General features: G+C 32.4%; 2 protein-coding genes across 4 annotated transcripts; one reads left to right on the top strand and one right to left on the bottom strand.

Annotated features, from left to right (window-relative positions):
- Positions 1-5,392: 5,392 nt before the first annotated feature.
- LOC111698217 (ras-related protein Rab-5C) lies at positions 5,393-14,069 on the top strand. Of its 2 annotated transcripts, XM_023468497.1 has the most exons (8): positions 5,393-5,469; positions 6,412-6,479; positions 7,216-7,289; positions 8,772-8,822; positions 11,520-11,610; positions 12,462-12,593; positions 13,313-13,463; positions 13,664-14,069. In XM_023468497.1, the coding sequence occupies exons 1-7, from the start codon at positions 5,403-5,405 to the stop codon at positions 13,460-13,462; spliced, it is 633 nt and encodes a 210-aa protein (XP_023324265.1). In that variant the 5' UTR covers positions 5,393-5,402; the 3' UTR covers position 13,463; positions 13,664-14,069. The 2 variants fall into 2 exon arrangements, with proteins under 2 accessions (XP_023324265.1, XP_023324266.1); XM_023468498.1 differs by lacking the exon at positions 13,664-14,069 and having other exon boundaries at positions 12,462-12,589; positions 13,309-13,393.
- Positions 14,070-16,900: 2,831 nt separating this feature from the next.
- LOC111698210 (26S proteasome complex subunit SEM1) lies at positions 16,901-21,183 on the bottom strand. Of its 2 annotated transcripts, XM_023468489.1 has the most exons (5): positions 21,003-21,183; positions 19,208-19,310; positions 18,614-18,868; positions 18,171-18,235; positions 16,901-17,399 (listed from the first exon to the last, which is right to left on the bottom strand). In XM_023468489.1, the coding sequence occupies exons 1-4, from the start codon at positions 21,082-21,084 to the stop codon at positions 18,226-18,228; spliced, it is 450 nt and encodes a 149-aa protein (XP_023324257.1). In that variant the 5' UTR covers positions 21,085-21,183; the 3' UTR covers positions 16,901-17,399; positions 18,171-18,225. The 2 variants fall into 2 exon arrangements, with proteins under 2 accessions (XP_023324257.1, XP_023324258.1); XM_023468490.1 differs by lacking the exons at positions 18,171-18,235; positions 18,614-18,868 and having other exon boundaries at positions 21,003-21,182.
- Between the last annotated feature and the right edge of the window lie 178 nt (positions 21,184-21,361).

Genomic DNA, 21,361 nt, shown 5'->3' with positions numbered 1-21,361 from the left:
AACTATTGGTCGTTTGAACCATTGCACGTGGTACCATGTGTAGTAGTTCAACGACCTGCCATAGTTCAAACGATAACATTCTGTGCACATTTGAACTATTTTTTGCTCATCTGAACTATATTTGAAAAAAATAGTTCAATTGAGCCGATGATATATAGTTAAATTGAACAAACAAAATTATAGTTCAAATGTGCCAAAAAACAGTTCAATTGAGCAAAGAAATATAATTCAAATGAGCCCAAATTTAGCTCAAATGAGCCAAAAAATAGTTCAAATGAGAGCCGAAATAGTTCCAATGAGCCAAACAATAGCTCAAATGAGCCGCAGCGCTAGGCCACCTAGTCTGTCACTGTCGCAGTGCTCGACGGCGCTACGACATCTGCTCTATTTCCATTTGCTCTATGGCCATTTGCTCTAGTGCCATTTGCTCTATTAACCATTTGCTCTATAGCTCATAGATCACGACGTTTGCTCTATATGTCATCTGCTCTATACGTCAATTGATCTATGACATAACACGTCATTTGCTCTATAAACATTTTTATGACTGTGATGGTCCAATTGCTCTACTCAACATTTGCTCTATGAATAAACACGTCATTTGCTCTATAAACATATTTTACAAATCGCCAACTTCCTGGAGATAGTTTTGTTTGTCTGGTATTTGTGCATATTGTGAGACCAAGCTAAATATAGTTTTCACCATATATTAGGTTTTTTTACCCCTCTTATTATTAAGCAGTCTCTCTGTCATGATGAACTTTGAAGAACTGATTAAAACTGCAATTTGCGAATTTTCCAAAGAAAATTCCCGCATTTCATAGTCAAGTTACGCTTAGGAATTCCAATAAAAGCTATTTTATAGTGTATTTTTAGGTTATAGAGCAAATGACGTGTTTTATAGTCATAGAGCAAATGAGGTATAGAGCAGACTGAATATAAAGCAAATGACGTATAGAGCAAATGACTTGATAGATCAAATGGAACTAGAACAAATGACCATAGAGCAAATGGAAATAGAGCAATATAACCTAACCTGTTCAAAGCCGCGGCGCTCGGCCCAGAAAGTGTCTTAACCTAACCTAACCCTCAAATACAAAATGAATATTTTGTTGTTGAAAATAGTTGAAATTTAGGTCATGTACAAAAATGATAGGGGGATGGGGGGGGGGGGTCCAAAAAATTTATTCAAATAACAAAAATATTCAGTTCAAATGAGCTAAAAATTAGTTGCTCATTTGAACTATGTTTTTGATTCTTTTGAAAACAATTTTTTGCTCACAAGAACTATTTTTTTGTTCATTAGAACTATTTTTTTTGACTCCTTTGAACTATCTTTTTTGCTCATTTAAACTATGTTTTTGCTCATTTGAAAGCTATGTTTTGATTAATTTGAACTTAACTGTTTTGTTTTGCTCATTTGAACTACTTTTTTCTCATTTTAACTATTAAATGCTTCATTTGAACTGTTTCTTTGGTCATTTGAATTATATTCATGTCTATTTGTGAAATTTTGTTTGATTATGTAAACTAATTTGTGATGATTGTTTGACCATATATTTTTTCATGAATTATGATAATTTTAAACTGCATATTTATTAGTTCAAATGAGTAAATAATGTGTTGTTTGAAGTACAGGAAATGACGTCAATTATCAGTAGGTAGAGTATGAACAATGTTCAAAAGATCAATGGTTCAAATGATCAATGGTTCAAATGATCTAAAGTTCAAACGGGTAGTTCAATTGCGGATCCACCTCTCGATATAGCCAATATTTAGTTTTACTACAGGACAAGTCGGAAAAGTGGAAACCAGAAAAGCCCAAAAAAAAATCGAATTTGAGAAAAACTTATTTGAACTATTTTTTTGTTCATTTGAACTATTTTTTTGTCCATTTGAACTATTTTTTTTTGTTCATTTCAACTATTTTTATGTCCATTTGAACTATTTTTTGTTCATTTGAACTATTTTTTTATGTCATATAATAATTTATAAATAATTTACATATAATTTTAATTTGTCTCCATATTAAATCACTTTTTTGTTAAGATAATTAATTAAAATCTTTAATCTATTAAAAGCAGGGAAAAGGGTAAGTTTCTCAAAATACAAAAAATAATTTATAACCTATAGTTGATCATGAGATGATGAGAGGATAGAAATAAACCATTAAATTAATAGAAATTTTTATTAATAATTTATTTCAGAAAGCACATAAATAATCCTTAGCACATATATTGCTGGTTAAAAAATTATAGATTTGTTGCCGATTTTCTCCCTTTTTTCTTTCTTTCTTTCTTTCATTTTTTGTTTCCTTCTTTAATTTTTAATAAATCTTCTTTTTTTTTGTCTCTGTAAGTGTGCCCCCTTTAATAGCTACAGGCTTGCGTCGTGAGTTGCGCCTCTGGTCCTGGAGCAATCAATCATTTCCATGAAGTCGCATTTTTAGAAATGATTAAAAACAAATAGGTTGTTAAAAAGAGGGTGGATTCTCATTTGAACTACTGCAGTTTGAACTATGGTACGTTTGAACTATTGTTCGTTTGAACTATTGTTCATTTGAACTACTGACATGACGTCATATCCTGTAGTTTAAATCAACACATTTCTTGCTCATTTGAACTATTTTTCATACCCAATTCAGTTTAAAATTTTTTTTTATAATTCCCATAAATTGTTATGTTATGACGTGACAATTAATTAGATAACCGCATTACACAGAAATGTTTCAAATAAACAAAAATAGTTTAAATTAACAAATTAAAATAGTTCAAATGAACATAAAAATAGTTCAAATGAAATAGTTCAAATGAAAAAAAGAATAGTTCAAATGAACTTAAAAATAGTTCAAATGAAAAAAAAAATTGTTCAAATGAACCAAAAAATAGTTCAAATGAACATGAAAATAGTTCAAATGAAACGTAGTTCAAATGAAAAAAAATAGTTGAAATGAACATAAAAATAGTTCAAATGAAATAGTTCAAATGAAAAAAAATAGTTCAAATGAAATAGTTCAAATGTAAAAAATATATAGTGCAAATGAAAAAAAATTGAAAAAAATTAAAATATATAGAATTAATTGAAAATAATAGTTCAAATGAAAAATAAACAAACAAAAATTTCAAATAAAATTGTTAAAAAACATATAAATAGTTCAAATCAAATGTGATTTACTCCTACTCCTGACGTGATTTTACCCAGCCCATATCTGTCATCTCCCACGGGCCTGCGGGCCCCTGAGGCCCCCTCCCCATAATCACTTTAGCTGATCCACAGTTGGATTACAATCCACTACGTGCCCATTGGCAACCGGTGGAAATAGTGTGATGTGATATTTGTGTCCGATGTTACAGTTTCAGTGATCAATACAAGATAAAAGATTTTAGCGAGGGGGGGGGGGCAAGATTTCTGGCCCCCACTGGCTGTTTTTTGTTTCCCCTGGAATATTTTTTGTTTAAAACATCAATGACACTATAAGAATACATCAACAATCAAAAATATAGGGGGTAACCTATAGTAACAATTACAGAGTCTAAAATCCTATGTTCATGACCACTTATTTTTCATTTTTTCAGCAAAATATTAGTATTTATTCTTTTATTATATTAGGTTAGGTTAGGTTAAGACAATTTCTGGGTCGAGCGCTGCGGCTAGGACAGGCTAGGGGGCCGAGCGCTGAGGCTAATACAGCGTAGGGGGGCAGCGCCGCGGCTAGGACAGACTAGGGGGCTGGGAGCTGCGGCCACATGGTCAGTTATATCCTTTTCTTACTAAGATCCATGCACAAAATTGAGAGGGGGCGGGGGAGTCCAAAAATCGTTCTCTAGGAAAGTACCAAATTTTATATTAACATGAAATTTATACAAACCTTTGTTTTTGTCAACTCTTACGTTTTAAACGTAGTTTTTTTTGTTCATTTGAACTATTTTTATGTCTATTTGAAGTTTTTTCTGGTCCATTGGAACTATTTTTATGTCTATTTGATTTTGAACTATTTTTTATCCATTACTATTTTTATTGTCCACTTAAAATATTTTTTTTGTGTATTCGAACTATTTTTTTGTCCATTTGAACTATTTTTTTGTCCATTTGAACTATTTTTTTTTGTTCATTTCAACTATTTTTATGTCCATTTGAACTATTTTTTTTTCATTTGAACTATTTCATTTGAACTATTTTTATGTCCATTTGAACTATTTTTTGTTCATTTAAACTATTTTTGTGTTCATTTGAACTATTTTTTGTTCATTTGAACTATTTTTTTATGTCCATTTAAGGAACTATTTTTATGTCAAATTTAACTTTTTTGTCATTTTCATTTGAAATATTTTTTTCTCATTTGAACTATTTTTTTTCATTTGAACTATTTCATTTGAACTTAAGTTCATTTGAACTATTTTTTTGTTCATTTACACTATTTTTTTGTTCATTTAAACTATATATTTTTGTGTTCATTTGAACTACAGGGTGTCCCACATCAAATTAGACCGCGTCAATGGGTCTAAATTATTATTTGGGGGACAAATCAGAAAATTTAAGAAGAATGAATCATTTTGAAAAATTTAATAAGGCTAATAGAAATTTTTTCTTGCAGAAAATGCTAGATTTTTCGAGTATTTACTCGTTTGAACTATTGTTCATTTAAACTACTCACGTGGTACCACGTGCAGTAGTTGAAATGAACAATAGTTCAAATGAACAATAGTTCAAACGGGAGTAGTTCAAATGAGATAGCATCAAAAAGAGTATTACTTCACCCTACAATGATTAGTTGATTTTTCTTCAAAGACGACATAATAACTCCCTGACTTCTCCTGGTTCCAGTCTACGCCGCTAGATGGTGTTGAAACTAGTTTCAATCCAGCTGGGAGGAGTTAAAAAGAAAATAATTCTACTGAAGCAGAAGCGGCCGGAACTCGAAATTACCTTTGTTATTGGCACAAAGGAATAAAGAAAGGAAAATCTATTATTGTGAACGTCAAATCAGTTTATAAACAAACGTGGAAAGCAAGTTACATAGTTTCCAAAAGTGAAAATGAAAAGTTTATTTTGAGTGTAACAATATATGTAATATTACTCAACATGATTGTACGCTTGAGCGAGCATATTTACAACAAACTTTTACAACTAGAAAATAGAATATTCAGACTAATTGTGCTAAAAATGATCCATATTAGATGTTATTTTATTCTTATTCCCATGTTTTCTTACACAACAAATTAATATAGTGTCACCTTAAATATTTTATCGTATCGAATAAATTGTGACAAATTTCCTCCTTTTGACCCTTTAAGTATGCCCATATTTTATATGATGAAAAGTTTCAGAGAGTGATTTACACCTCCACCCTAAAAAACGTATTTATTTTTTTACCATTGAAATTTTATCTTTTTCAGACAAAGATGGCTTCAGGACAGAGACCGGGGGGACAGCAGACTAAAGTTTGTCAGTTCAAGCTAGTTCTTCTAGGTTAGTTATAGTTCTTATAGGTGTCATATTTTTTGGTTAGTCATAGTTGCTCTAGGTTAGTTATAGTTATTCTAGGTTATTAATAGATATTCCAGGTTAGGTAAAGTTATTCTAGGTTAGTCATAGTTCTTCTAGGATAGTCAAAGTTTTAAAGTTTTTCTATGTTAGTTATAGTTCTAATAGGTGTCATAGTTCTTCTAGGTTTGTCATAGTTGCCTTATGTTAGCTATAGTTATTCTAGGTTAGTGATATATATTCTAGGTTAGTTATTGTTATTCTAGATTAGTCATAGTTCTTCTCTAGGATAGTCACAGTTCTTCTAGGTTAGTTATAGTTTTTCTAGGTTAGTCATAGTTCTTCTAGGTTAGTCTAGTTCTTATAGGTTAGTCATAGTTCTAGGTTAGTCACAGTTCTAGGTTAGTCAGAGTTCTTCTAAGTTAGTCATAGTTCTTCTAAATGAGTCGTGTAGTTCAGCGGAATCTTACACTATTAATTTTTTATATAGTAATTGTACACTAAGAAAAAGCTGTAGTTTAGAAGCAGTTAAAAATTAGTATTATAAAAAGAAAGAGAGCAAAGTATGCTTTAATTAGAACCATCGAACGTATTCTTGTATTGTTATATAGTTTTTCTATGTTAGGCAAAGCCTAAATGCAAAGAAAAGCGATTAAGTAGCAGTTAAAAAATAAGTAGCAAACGAAATAGAGCCAAGTATGCTTAAATTGTTATGTTAAAATGTATGCTAGGACACTTTCACTTTCCTCATAAGTGACTTTACATTTAACAGATTTTTTTTATTTTTAAATACCAACATTTTATTTAATACAAATGTTAAAGTTCATATCATTTTTAAAGATCAGGGCAACCATTTAAAAAAATATATCTCTAAAATTACACACAAAAAAACTGAAACAGTTATTTTTGTATAATACTTTTTTTCAGGTGAATCTGCTGTAGGCAAATCTTCTTTAGTTTTGAGATTTGTTAAAGGGCAGTTCCACGAGTTTCAGGCAGATCCCCATATTTAATCAAAATATAATCTAAGCCCCATATAGAATTATGAACTTATTTTATAACTAGCTGTAGTTCCCGGCATTGCCCGTGGCATTTAAAAAAAAAAGCTTAGATTTTTGATTTTTGGGTTTCCTCAACAAATTTCAGCCCATTCGGTCCGGCCGTTTGGCCAGCTATAGCTAACATACAAACAAATATATATGAGCAAAGCGCTTTATTATATAGATAATGATTGGAAATGATTCTACTTATTAAATGTTATGTGCAACATTTTATAGTTTTGTTTCCTTACGAGGACATCTTTGTTTTGTATTTCCCAGAGACATTCTTATCTTTCAAACTTTTTATGGCTTTCAAACAAAATTTTTAACACTTCATTATGACATTATGATATCACTACTGTACTGTACTGTACTGTACTGTACTGTACTGTACTGTACTGTACCGTACTATACTTTACTGTACTGTACTGTACTGTACTGTACTGTACTGTACTGTACTGTACTGTACTGTACTGTACTGTACTGTACTGTACTGTACTGTACTGTACTGCACTGCACTGCACTGCACTGTACTGTACCGTACTGTACTGTACTGCACTGTACTGCACTGCAATGAAACAGTAATTTTAGCTTAATCCGGATCCATTTTTAAAGACCGGATCCCTGAAATGGATTAAAATTAAATGGATCCTAAACACTAATGCATAAGATTAAATTGATGGATCTGTAGGAATCCACTATTGGAGCAGCATTCCTTACACAAACAGTCTGTTTGGACGATACAACGGTGAAATTTGAAATCTGGTGAGTCTTGTTTAGTGCATTCTCTAAAACATTTTCTTAAGACTTACCAAGCGACAATTTCCCGAGTGGCAACTTACAAATGGTGAAAAATTCCAAGTGACAAGAAAGGCCTTTTGGGGCGCCGCAGGCTACAATGAGGGCCAAAGTGATGCGGCTAGGATGGGCTAGTGGCCGAGCGCTGCGGATAGAACAGACGAGAGACTAGACTTGAGGACAGACTTTGGAAGTTTCCGCTTGGGAAATTGCACATTTGGGATTTTGCCAGTTGGTAAAAATACCCTTTGCGAAAGTACAACATCTCATAAATTATCAACCTCCCTCACCATTGTTGATACTTATTTATTTCTTTTTTTAAAATCATTTATTCTTAAGTCCGTGAGTATTTTTATTTCTTTTCCAATTTAAATATTTTTCGCTGCATTGGGGAAAAATGAGTTAAAGAGAAATTAAAGATTTCAACGGTGAAAAACTAGAGGGTAATCTTGATGTCCAATTTTATTTTTTAAATTTTTCAAGTCGGATCGACGAAATTGGTTAATTGACCAATTATATAATTATTTAAGATATTTTCGGAGAAATTAGTTTTTAAGAGTTCTAATTAAGGTTTCATATTATTCTTTAAAGTTAATTAAGTTCTATGAATAAAAAATTAACTAAAACTTAAATTTTCATATTTTTATGCATCATTTTGTATTTGTATACTATTTTTATGAACTATAATATAAGACATGTAAATGTATTGTGTATTAATGAATAATTAGGTTGAAGTTGATAAGGAATTGTTAGATATGTTTTTTCAACCAAATTTTTAAAATTTCCCATTTTTAAATAATTGCCTTATAATTTTCTCCTAGAATTCGACAAGTTTCAGGGACTTCCGGCGTTATCTTGAAGAAATATTTAGTTAATGAAGTTTTTTTGCTTATTTATTTGATGAAAAACAGTAATAATTTCAGTTAAAATTTACAAAAGATAAATAAAATTAAATTTCTTTTTATTCATAACATAAGAATAAGGAAGGCGAGTAACGTAGTTTACATTAAGGTGATGAAGCTTTTTATTATTTCTGAAACTTTAGTGCCACGCACGCTCCTTTGTCCCTTTAGTTAAAGTAAATTGAACCTATATAAAGCATAAAGTCTGACCACGTCAACCTTGTTGCACAGACTAGTCCTGTCTGTAGAGCTAGGTAAAGTACAAACTGGGAACGGAAAGGTTGACCCGGCTCGGAAATTCAAATGTACTACGGCTGCCCGTGCACGAATAAACATTTGTTATTTTCCGCCATTTTTTCAGGAAGGAATTGGATTGGATTTGAGAAACCACGATTGAAAATAATCAATTTTCAAATAAATAATTAAGGACATGCTATTCGTGGTCAATCAGACAAAGTATTAAAGGGTACCATATGAATAGGACATGCCACCCTCAAACTAGAAAGTCAATTATAAAGATTACATTCAAATTAATTATGGTTTTTAGGGACACAGCCGGACAAGAGAGATACCATTCCTTGGCTCCTATGTACTACAGGTAATTATATTTATTAGATGAACCAGGTGGATTGCCCTGCGTTGTCTAGGTTTATATTATTATTCGTGGTCATAGTTACTCATGCCCTTTACCCGCGCTTGGTATTTAACCACGATTTCAGGTAATGTGCCCGCGTTTCCAACGAAATTAAAATAAAATCAGAAAATTTCTTTACTGTCATGGATTTCCTTAAAAAAATCTGCCAATTCGGTCCAGCCGTTTAGCCAGCTATAGCGAACATACATACATATAAATATCTATGAGCGAAGTGCTTCTATTTATAAATTTGGCTTGTCTGTTTGTATCCAATAAACGTCAAAACGGCTGAACCGATCGGGCCCAAATTTTTTGTGGGACATCACGTGACCACAGGGAAGGTTTATGAATGATAAAAATTAAAAAAATGTGTTTTAAAGGTTTTTAATTTTGTTAAAAAAATTAAATTCTTGAAAATCCGCGAATTTTTTTTTTAAATCCGCAAAAAAATTTTCTTCTTTGTTTTTAAATGTAAACAAAAAGAACATGTTCACAATTTAAATAGAAGATGGGCGCGAAGCGCCCTAAAAGCCTAGAAAGAAGTGCGCAAAGAGCCTTGAATTTCTAGTTATATAAATAAACTGAACAAACGCCTCAAACTCGTATTTTCTGATCTCTGTAAATTTTAAACCTGGTAGCGTAAACCTTAGATATATCTAGCTGAATTCATAATTACATCTACGACATCAGGTTAAAAGATTTATATTTTATTCAAATAATTTTGTTGTTAAAAATTAATTTTTACCTCTGGGTTGCCTAACAGGGGTGTTTTAATTTTGAAAATGCATCCTCCCATATAAGTTCAGTTTTAATTACTATTTTCCCCATTCTAAGGCCTTCTTCCAAGTTTTTTTTCTGTGAATTAAATTAAAAAGTTATTAAGAAATATAAAGGAATTAAGTCTTTGCCACAAGCTCAAATTTTCTTATTCTCATATCTTTGCAATCCAATTTCGTAGTCCTTTGATATTTCAAACAATGAATTCTGTTAGAACAAATAATCTTAAGTTTGACATATCAAAGGTTAACAGTATTAGATTGAACAGATTTAGGGATGAGACAATTTGAGTTTGTGGCAAAAACTCGGTTTCTTTATTTGTCATTAGATTTTATGACAGATTCAAATAACTTCATAACTACTTCCTAATTTTGATATTTCATAATATATTATTGTTTACATAATAATAATAATTTCATAATATATTATTGTTTACATAATAATATTAATTTAATAATTGCAGTCAACCTTCAATTATTATTATTAATAATGAATAATATTATTATATATTATATATTATTATATATTATTATTATTAATGAAGGTTGATTATTATTAATAGAAATCCGGTATGAGCTCCCGTCCTTTTAAGATTCAATGAATTAACATACAAGGTGTCCCACATCATATTAGATCGTTTACTGCTCTTAATTGCGATTTTTGGGAGAAATCAGAAGATTTTAACAGATTGAATCATTAAAAAAATTGTATAAGGATAAATAAAAATTTTGCATACAGAAAATACCAGTTTTTTCGAGTATTATTTGCGTATTTTAGATTTAAATCTTGGTGATAATCCGATATGATATGGGACGCTCTGTATAACAATTAAACATGAAATTTTGAGCCCCTATTTTTTTACTTTAAAGTTTTAAACTATTTTTTATCTTCTGAGTAATCTAAAATATAATTAGTTTATATTTTTTACAGAAGTAATTTATAGAGAATTTGTTACCCCCGGGGTACCCATGGGTACAGCTGTTTTTAAAAACAAAACAAAAAGTTCACTTATTTTATAAAAAAGATTTCATGGATTTTCAAAATTTAATGATAATCGAATTTTGTAAGTGGTTAACTATTAAAATTTTGATTATCCGTCCTTGGGGTCCCTATCGGCTCAGCTGTTTTGACATCTATTGTATACAAACAAACAAACAGACACCCAAACTCAGAAGCAAAGTAAATATTGATAGATAAACTAGGATATTTTCTATTGTGAATATTTTCTCTTTGTAAAAACATTGTAAAACAAAACCAACAAAAGTTCGCAGATTTGAAAAAAAATCGTGTATTCTCAAAATTTAATGTAAATCGAATTTTGTTTAAGGTTAATTTTTAAATTTTGATCATTTATAAACCTTCTCTGGGGTCATGTGAGATCCCACTAAAAAAGGGGCCGGATCGGTTCAGCCGTTTTGACGTTTATTGGACACGAACAAATAAAAAGACAGACAAGCAAAGTATGCATATAGATATATATGAGCGGAGAGAATTATTATATAGAAATACGAATTAACGGGGAAACTTTTTATATAACCTTGTCCTTTCCATTTCTACATATCATTCTTATAAATCGATATTTTGTTATATCTAAGTATATGAATCATTATTTTTTATGTATATATCTATTCAGTTGATCTCTATTCATTAAATTATCTGTCTTTCTATGTGTCTATCTGTAGTGTATATCTACCTATCCAACAACCTTTTTCTCTATCCAATCTATCTATATATCTAGGGGTGCTCAGGCTGCTATAGTAGTATATAATATAATATAACAAATGAAAATATCTATCTATCTATCTATCTATCTAGGGGTGCGCTGGCTGCTATAGTAGCATATAATATAATGTAACAAATGCAAATATCTATCTATCTATCTAGGGGTGCGCAGGCTGCTATTGTAGTATATGATATAACAAATGCAGATACTTTTGAGAGAGCAAAGAACTGGGTCAAAGAACTACAAAGACAGGTAAATCATTAATTATTAAATCGTTAAAATCAAATTATTAACAGAACCACCCGGCGTTGCCCGTTCCCAACGATTTCTTTTTTGTTTGGTTGCCCATGAACCAGGTTTCCATTGTATGACTTTTGATTACTCTCCTTTTAATTTCTGCCCAATTTAGACATACGTTTTCTTTCTATTACTCTTCAGGGTTACCCACAAAGGATGAGACTGTGAAGACGGCATGAAACTCTTTTTGTATGTCGAGCCCAATTAAAAATATTTAGGCTTTGCCTTGAATGTTGTCTTTAAATGGCTTATTCAATGATTTTCAAAGAAAGAAAGAATTTGATAGTTTGAGGAAATAATGAATATAAGGAAACGGTCATCATAAATTCTGTACAGTCGTCTCTGAAGTCTCATCCTGTATGGGCAACCCTTTATCTTCCAGCATTATATATTTTTAAAATAGTCATCTAAGCTTAAACTTGATGTTTTCTAGTGGTTTAAAATTTGTATAATTTTTAAAACTGTTCGTTTAGCTTAAATATTTAAGTAGTCTAAATAAAGCTTATTTTTTTTGGGGGGGGGGCAGGTTATTTTTGTGGTTAACCTGTCATTTTATTAAAACTAGTCATAACCAGAAAGACATGGAATTAATTTATAATTTATCAGACGACTTTACAATCTAATTTTACAAATATGATAAATGAAACGATAATAACAAAACAGCCCTAGTCCTGCCAATTCTAAAATGTGGTCTGCCTTTATTGTGCGTTGATAGTTACCAGAGATATATATGTAAAGTAATCTGATTAAATTCCGGTTCTTTCCGGTTATGACTAGTAATTTTAGCTTAAATTTTTCTATATTAGGCTAGCCCGAATATTGTAATAGCCTTGGCTGGTAACAAGGCTGATCTAACAACGAATAGAATTGTTGAATACGACGAAGCTTCAGCTTATGCGGAGGAGAATGGTCTTCTCTTTATGGAAACCAGTGCAAAGGAACACAATATACATTTCAACATTTGCAAAATTGGAATTATTTTTTATTTAAACATTAGGTTAACATTAAAACCCTGACATGCTAGCGACTGTATTTGAAGAGACCCGCAAGTTAAAACTTCACATGCCCGATTCAGATTTTTACGTTTTTCTGTTTTTGAAAAGAAATAAATTCTGTCAACTTTCTTCATTGTCTTAGCTGTAGAAAACTGTCACTTTTACAGAGAACCTCGATTTTAAATGATATTCTTCAGATGAAAAAGCAAGAAAAACTCGAATCAACAAGTCTCAGACAAGATATCGTTGTGAATTGGACATGGACATCCCACTAATTAATGTTCACTTGAAGTCACGTAGTCAATCCCTTTAAGAACAGCTTTAACAGTCCCTGTGGACGTTATTTTACGGGATTATTTATTTTATAAAAGTTTGTCTATTTAAGATTCACATCAGTAACTTCTACATTTCACGCTAGTAATTAATATAAAAATTTATATAAATCACTGAGATTTTTTTTAGATAGAAAGGAAACAAAAAACTCGGATTACCGCTGTGAACCTGCAATAGACTAATTTTTAAGAGACAAATAAAATTGAATTGAACAAAAAAAATTTACCCATATCTAGCACAACGGAGAAAAAATATTTTCCACTTTTTTCTTTTTTTAACGATAAATTTACACTTCATTTCTATTTAGAATTATATTGTTGTCTTGTTAGACTGCTCTGAATGTAAACGATATTTTCTTGGCTATAGCGAAGAAGCTGCCCAAGGATGGCGAGGGGGCCGGACCTTCCCAGGGCGGAGTCAGGGTCACCCAGGGGAACGCCCAGGAGGGATCAAAGATGGGATCTTGCTGCAACAAATAAGGAATTGTAATGTCGACTAAATTATGATTTTTTTGAAGTACATTGCGAAAAAATCTTGTTGTTTAACAAAAAAGGAATTTTCAAAACTTGCACGTTTCATATCAAATTTATTTATTCATTTGAAACAAAAAATAATATTTCTCCAAAAATACAGTTAACAGTCATCTAAATAAATAAATGACATTACATTTTAAACTACAGGCTATGTGTAGGGTAACATTGTGGACAAGATATTCATTTACAAAAATATACAAAAACACGAGGAAATAACTCGTGTCAAATACACACATAATAACTCGTGTAATCAACACGATCAAAAACTCGTGTGATAAAACAGTGAACACAAAATCACTGGACATGCTTCGAAAGTATGGGAAATTTAACTTATCAATTCATTTTAATAAAATTTTCTTTATCTCCTCCGCTCGTTTAATATTAAACACACGCTCTACCACCTCTTCTTTTCATGTGTCAGGAACCTTAGTAGATCAATGAAATATTATGTATTATACAAACCCGACTTAATGTGTACATTTGTTTCATGGATACAGTTGTAAAATTTATTCAATAGACTTGAGGTCTAAAGTTTCCCCTGGTCTTATTTAAAGCATTTTTGTGATTTATTCATTTAATTTATATTGAAACGATATTCATTTTTATTAAATAAACTAATTGTGCATAGTTGTTTCTTATTTCATATATTAACCTTTATATTAGAAAAGTTTTATACTAGTATGTTAAACTACGCGTTCAGGGCGCTTAGCGCCACTTTTCTTAAAACAATTTCAGCTGTTGAACTCTGCACTTCAAGCTGACAATTCTCTATATAAATCGTAACACGTAAATTTCGAGAAGAGTTCTGTTTTAATTGGTGCATTTTCAAAATTATTGTTTTTTGTCAACATTTTAAACTTAACGTCTTGTATCTTTAATTATGGGAAAAAGACATTACAAATATTAAATCTCATATAAAATTTCATTTTAAATTTTGAAGGAAAATGACATTTGTAAGTTACCCACAAATGATACAAGTTCAGAGACGACTGTACGGAATTGATTCATTCCATTCTCTTGAGACTCCCTGCATCTGTATTTTTTTCTAAACCAAAATATTTGATATTCTATTAAAATACAATATTTAAGACAGAAATTCGAATTTAAGATTTTTACCATGGTAGTGTATTCAGAGGAATAGTACTTTTAGTCTCCCCCCCCCCCCCTTCTATTCCCAAGCTGAATGGCCGGGCGTTTTTTCTTAATTATTTACAGGATTACTTACAGAGGATAAGAAGATATCACCAATTTATTTTAAATTCAACCTTCATTTTTTCTATCTCTAACCTAAATTCTCCTCTCTAACTACTTTCTCAATCAGTTACTTGAACAATTATACTGAGGATCCCAATTAGCGTGCCCCATTTTCACAAATAACTCTGAGGCTAATATTGTTCTCTATGATGTCAGTTTTCACAAGAATTTTTTTTAGACCATTGGGAAGTGGTCGTGCAATTGCAAAAAAGTCTACATAGATCAAAAAAAATTATTGAATTCGTCATCTTATATATCATTTTCTTCGTAATTGTCTAAAAAGATTAAAATCATTGAAATTTTTTAAAAAATTCAAAAATTGACCGAGTTAGACAAAAATTAAACATGTCAAAAATGCTGAAAAGTACATTTTTTGGAGGTATTTCAACCTAACGCAGTCAATTTTTGATAAATTCAAGAATATTTTTTTTGAGCTATGTATGTAGACTTTTTTGCTATCTGCAAGGGCCTAGGACAACCACTTTCCGTAGGTTTAAAAAAATGTCCTGTGTAGGGCTGGGCGCGTTGCTGGTGAAACGATCGTTCTTTCTCGAGAACGAACGGAACGATCAAGAACGATCCCATCGTTCCTTAAAAAAACGAACGCTTAGAACGCGTTCTTAAAAATATTGGAACGATTAGTAAAAGAACGGAACGGGAATAGCTTGAAAAGAACGGTTAAAATCTTTAACCCGTTCTTATTATCAAAAACTTGTTTTAAGTTGGTAACGCATTTTAAATTAGAAATGTGTTCTCTAGAAATAGTTAAAGATTTTTTTATTTAATCATCTGACCCCCCTTCCCTCCCTCCACATTAAACCCGCCACCCCTCCCCTTCCCCGGTCCCCGGTCTCTGCTAAAATGGAATTGTTCGTTACTAAGAACGGAACGGGGGATGGACACGTTCTTGATTAAGAACAGAAAAAGAGGAATGCAAGCAACCGTTCAACTAAGAAAGCCAAGAACGGAACGATAAAACAGAGGAACGAGAACGGAACGATTTAGCTGAACGTAACGATTTCAAAAAAGTCGGAAATCCTGTGAAATCTGACACCAAGGGTGAACAATATTAGCCTGCGAGTTATTTGTGAGATAATATTTCTATATTTTGTTGGACAATGGGGCACCCTAGTCCTAATCACCATGAGAATTAATTGAGACTAATTCGAAATCGTCTTTGTAGAGAATAAGGACGATCTGGAGACGGTATAGATTTCATGTCTTTAGAAGGTACAATCTTTTAAACAAAAACGACGATTTAACGTACTGCGAACAAGGTAAAAATGTACAAAAAATTACTTTCTCTCGAAAAACTGAAAATGTCAAGATAACTTAGGAGCTTTACCGAATACGGATCTTTTGTTAGGCCATTTCATTTCTACAAATCTGTGCATTAAGAGAAATGAACTGGTAATTCGTTGGTTAATATTTTGACACTTACAATCAGATCCTTATAAATCGATATTTTGCTTCTTTAACTCATAAAATTTTTTTTCCATCTAATGGAGCAGAGACCCACCCTGGACGAAGTGAAGTCTCCCTGAAGGGGAATAAACCCTCCTTTGAGAAGAGGCACCCAGCTACATAGACGCCGTAAACCTAAGAAAAAACATGCCCCCCCCCCCCCTCTATAAGATAGGAACCACACCCGACTTGATTTTGGTTGGTATTTTGCACTTAAATTAGACCCGGAGTTATTTTTAATTGATATTTTAACACTTAAACCCGGATTCTACCGGGCTGCCTCATTGGATGGGACTGAAGAAAAATCATAAATTTGCTAATTTTGTAATTCAACTACATAATTCACGAACTTCTAATATGAGATAAGAAAGACCAGCCATCAAAATTTCACGTCCGAGCCACTTTCCTTAGCCTTTTATTATTGACCTTTAAGTGTCCGATGTCCATACCTTAAAGAATAATATTGGAATGACGAGGATTTCGAGATGGTTCGGAAGAGAAATTGTCGCAGCTGGCTTTCCTTCCAATTGATGTAAATTGATTTTCAAACTGTGTAACTCAACCTTCAAAAATATGCGGTTCTACAATTGTTTTTCGAGCTTCAGGCAAAAAATTAGAAAAACTGATTGGATCGATTACATTACAACAATGATTAGAAAGCAATAATTTCACAAAATAAGTTTATTAACATTTTTACAGGAAATATTCAAGAGCTTATTTATCATCATTACATAGAATTGATTTATAGTTGATCAGAAAATTCAGAAAATCACATAAACAAATGATCGGGTAAAATACGTATCGGATGATTCAGATGGACTTGATCTTATGATCTTATATTATAATACGAATGGAAAACTTGAACTAATCCGATAAAATACGTATCGGATGATTCAGATGGACTTGATCTTATATTATAAAATATGATAAAATATTTGATCCAAACAAAATTATGTATTCAATGTTAATAAAAATCCGGAATATTCAATGAACTGATTCGCAAAAAATGCATCAGTTGAATCGGATTGAACTTATCAAATGAATATGATCGATTTTATTTATTTGCATGATCATTTAACATTAAAATTTTGTTCTATTTAGTCTGAAGATTGTTGGTGAGAGGTTTCAGTGGGACATTTTATTCTCCTGACTCTCAAGCTCGGCTCTAAACAAAACAAAATATTTAAAATAATAACAATAACAATACCATCAGCTAAAAAAGGGGTTTACGAAATAACGTTTTTTTAACATCTCAAAAACATTTGTTTTTTTTTTCCCTCTAAAAAATCATTTACTTTCCCAATTCAGATAAGAGTAAACCCATCATTTTTGCACTTCACGAAACCTTACAAAATTTTTTTGGGAAAAAGTTATAGGAAATGGGGGGGATTAATTTTTCAAGAAAATCTACACCCCTGAAAAATGTCAAATTTTAATTCAATCTCATCGCTGATTAGTTATAAATCTAGAAAGTAGTCAATATTTTTATTTGTCACTAGTGGTAGGGATAGTGGTTGTTTTAATTCTAAGGGAACACTGCACCCATTACGAGCCATGTTTGCGAAAAAATCTGAATCATTTTAAAAGCCCTGTCATTTTGGGTAAACTAAGTTGAAAATTAGACAAACTGTCATGTTTGATACTCATTAAGTTCCCCAACTCAGTGCAACATTTTTAAGAACATTTTTGAAAAATGCAGACTGGAGGGGGGGAAGGGGGGAACAATTATTTATGAAGAAAATATATCCCCCACACTACATGGTTTAGTCCCCCTCTCCCGGAAAAAAAGAAGGGAAAATAAAACGAATATTTTTCCCGGTGTCCTGCGTCCATGGTGAACAGTAGTGCTGTGGCTCTGAAGCAGGAAAAAGGAAAAAATATTCGATTTATGTTTCCGCAATCATGTAAATATAAATATATATACACATTATACAACCTTGGCATACGAGAACTAATTATATCACAGCTCAGATTTTCAATTCAACTATTTTCTACTTTTTCCTGCATTGACACCACCATCAAGTTTTCATAATAATTGTAATTTATTTTTCATTTAACCTTAGGACCTTCCAAGGTCTGTGGTAAGTGACACTAAAATTTAAAGTTACATATTCGATTCACAACAGTACCATCTAAGTCTTTCAAAATTTATGTTTTTTAAATTTAATGTTTCAGAAAGAAAAACTATCATAACTTCCTTTAAAAAAGGTTTTTAGAGTACCATTATCAATCGGAAGTGTAAATTTTTAAGATTATACCACACATGATAAATTTAGCCTTTCATACACATAGTTTTACTTTTAGTTTCATTTTCGGAGACATTGACATCAACACAAAAATCAATTCTAAAATCCGGATTTTGGCGTGATGATGGTGTCCCTGAGCCTAGCACTAGTTCTTGTCGGAGTGGACGGTGTTTCCACCGGAGTAGTTGACCTCCCTCGTCGCCCTCGAGAGGACGGGGAGGCGGGGGTTGGTGAGGCACCATTACTCCGCTCTTGCTCCGCTGTCGGACTTTCAGCGGCGGAGTGTCCGTTACTAACGGCGGTAGGAGTGGTTTGGACACATCTCTTTTTGGAGGGGGGTGGAGTAAGAGGCGGTGGGGATCGGGCGGACTGTCTTTCCCTCATTTTCCTTTTAATAACCAGATAATTGTTTATTTACTGACGTGAATGAGTTCGAAGTTACTGTTTAGAAAGTAAAAAATAACGACATAAAAAGCGTAACAAGTTCAAGTTTTCTAAATCTCATAACAAATAAATCTTACCAACCAAGGTATGATATTTCAGGAACATGTTTAGGGAACTTAAAAGTTCCAAGGTGTCTAATTTTTTTATACTTTAATTAAGTGGTGTTAATTCTCTATAATAATTTCGGGGATATTAATTCTTTGAATTCGAGGCTGTGTAGTTTTACCTTTATCTTTAAGTCCTGAAAAGAAAAACCCCTGGGACTCAGAGAGTTTGTGTTTACCTGAGCTGGTTGGAGAAATCATCTTCTACTGCATCATCATCCCAGTTATCTTCCCACACACGGGTATCCTTCTCCTCCTCTCCTCCACTCCCTGCACCAGACTCTAGATATATATTAATATACATTAATTAACCCATTAACGGGTATCCTTCTCCCCTCCACTCTCTAGACCAGACTCTAGATATAAATTAATATAAATTAATAAACCCATTTACAGGTATCCTTCTCCTCCTCCCCTCCACTCTCTGCTCCAGACTCTAGATTTATTTGTATATATATAAACGAAAAACTTATATATATATATATATTTAATATAAATATACAAGTTTTTATTAGAGGCAAATTTTTTAAAATTCGATCATCTATAAACTTTCCATTGGGCCATATGAAGTCCCACACACAATTTGGGCCCGACAAGTTTGGCCGTTTTGACGTTTATTGGATACAGACAAAAAGACAAGTGAAGTATATTCATAGATATTCATTCCCTGCTATTTTCTTAATCTTCATTCTAAAACGTTAGCAATTTCTCCTAGGCTGCCAGATGGCTCTTTTTCAAGCCATGTAAAATCTAAACTATTATTTTAAGACAAACTACAGCCTGAAAGAAGAAGGTTGAACCAGTTTGATCCACTCAAGCACAATATGTAGGATGATTAAATAATCAAGGAATAATTGCAGTGCGCCGTGTTCACAGGACACACTTTCGTAACATTTCACCAGAAATCACATTTTGAAATATTTGATTTCAATGTTTTCTGTCAAATAACTTTATCTGATCACAACATTTTACAATGCATTGCATTTTATAAATATGAATTACTAATTATTTTTGTATTTCAGCTTTACATCTTTCTTGATGATCAAAACATAAACTCAAAAACTATAGGCTGACACCTGGTGTCAGAAGGGTCAGACAGGGAAAAGTGTATTCTCAAGGAGGTTATCCTCCAGCGGGCTGCATCTTCACAGACCCAGGCTGTGAAAGAGACATTGGAGTTATTATTAGTACTGATATGAAGCCTTCCAAAAAGTGCATTACTGCTGCAAAGAAAGCAAATCAAACCCTGGGCATAAACTATTTAAGGAGTCAATCTTGAGAGATCAGGAGATCTATTAAAATAAACAATCTTGTGACAAGCGTTGTTCTTGATGTGAAGAAATACCCACGTGAACGGTGTTCCCCCCACTCAGTCGATACACCAAATGTAAAAAAATTGATTGATTGTGATCTATGAAGTTGATGAATTGATGGCATTGCTTAAACATTATTATAGGGCTCCAAAAATCGATCTCTATGACGGACCCTTTCTTTGAAATTAATTTGGGTAATTTCCTAGAGAACGATTTTTGTCCCCCCCCCCCCTCCTATCAATTATGACCATGGATCTTATATGTAAGACATTGATATAGTTGACTATGTGGCCGCCTAGTCTGTCCGGGCCGCAGCGCTCAGCCCAGAAAGTGTCTTAACTAACCTAACCCGTGGCCGCAGCGCTCGACCCAGAAAGTGTATAAACCTAACCTAACCCTAAATAATATGGGGGCCTGGGGGGGGGTCCAAAAATCGTATACTAGGACAGACCCAAAAATCGTTCTGTAGGAACATACAATTTCTTGTCATTACTCTCGACTTATATCATTTCTGTATAGACTTCGGCGGCCAGAGGGTCTTACCTAGACTTAATATCCCATGCCCTCCTGGAGCTTAAGATTTCATCATGAATTACAAAAACGTTTAAACACCAAAAACTTTGCACTTTATGAAATAAAATCGTTTGCCGAGTTCTCTTACCGTCTGTGGGAAATTCTTCGAATTCGTCATCTTCCTCTAGAACTCCTAGATCAACCTTAGCACCACCGTTATCAGCAGTCATCTTTCCTTCAGCTTTAACCTCTTGAATTGAGTATGAGGACAGAGGCGTGATTTGCAGATTAAAGATATTAAAAATTAAAATTCAGTGTGACTGGAAACAGGACCGCTTGGTTAAACAATGCCGCGGATTATGTTTACTCTAACCTAGTTAAAATGTCGTTCTTTTGAAAAATTTCCAAACCAAATAAATAGTTGCCAAATCGATCGATTGGAACCTCGGAACTAAGAAATTTGCATTCGCATTAATTTCAAACTTTTTAGTTAGTGCTAACTTGTCA

This window comes from Eurytemora carolleeae, unplaced genomic scaffold (genome assembly GCF_000591075.1).
Source record: "Eurytemora carolleeae unplaced genomic scaffold, Eaff_2.0 scaffold312, whole genome shotgun sequence".
NCBI lineage: Eukaryota > Metazoa > Arthropoda > Copepoda > Calanoida > Temoridae > Eurytemora > Eurytemora carolleeae.
Note: the sequence above shows the minus strand (reverse complement) of the source record. Positions and strands in the feature narration are given on the sequence as shown.

Excerpts from the sequence above, each read along its gene's own strand:
- LOC111698210 (XM_023468489.1), bottom strand. The coding sequence starts at position 21,084 with ATGACTGCTGATAACGGTGGTGCTAAGGTTGATCTAGGAGTTCTAGAG. Across the intron at positions 19,311-21,002 it reads CGAAGAATTTCCCACAGACG|AGTCTGGTGCAGGGAGTGGA; the intron begins GTAAGAGAACTC and ends ATATATATCTAG. Across the intron at positions 18,869-19,207 it reads GATTTCTCCAACCAGCTCAG|GAAAATGAGGGAAAGACAGT; the intron begins GTAAACACAAAC and ends GGTTATTAAAAG.
- LOC111698217 (XM_023468497.1), top strand. The coding sequence starts at position 5,403 with ATGGCTTCAGGACAGAGACCGGGGGGACAGCAGACTAAAGTTTGTCAG. Across the intron at positions 5,470-6,411 it reads GTTCAAGCTAGTTCTTCTAG|GTGAATCTGCTGTAGGCAAA; the intron begins GTTAGTTATAGT and ends ACTTTTTTTCAG. Across the intron at positions 12,594-13,312 it reads TTATGGAAACCAGTGCAAAG|ACTGCTCTGAATGTAAACGA; the intron begins GAACACAATATA and ends TTGTCTTGTTAG.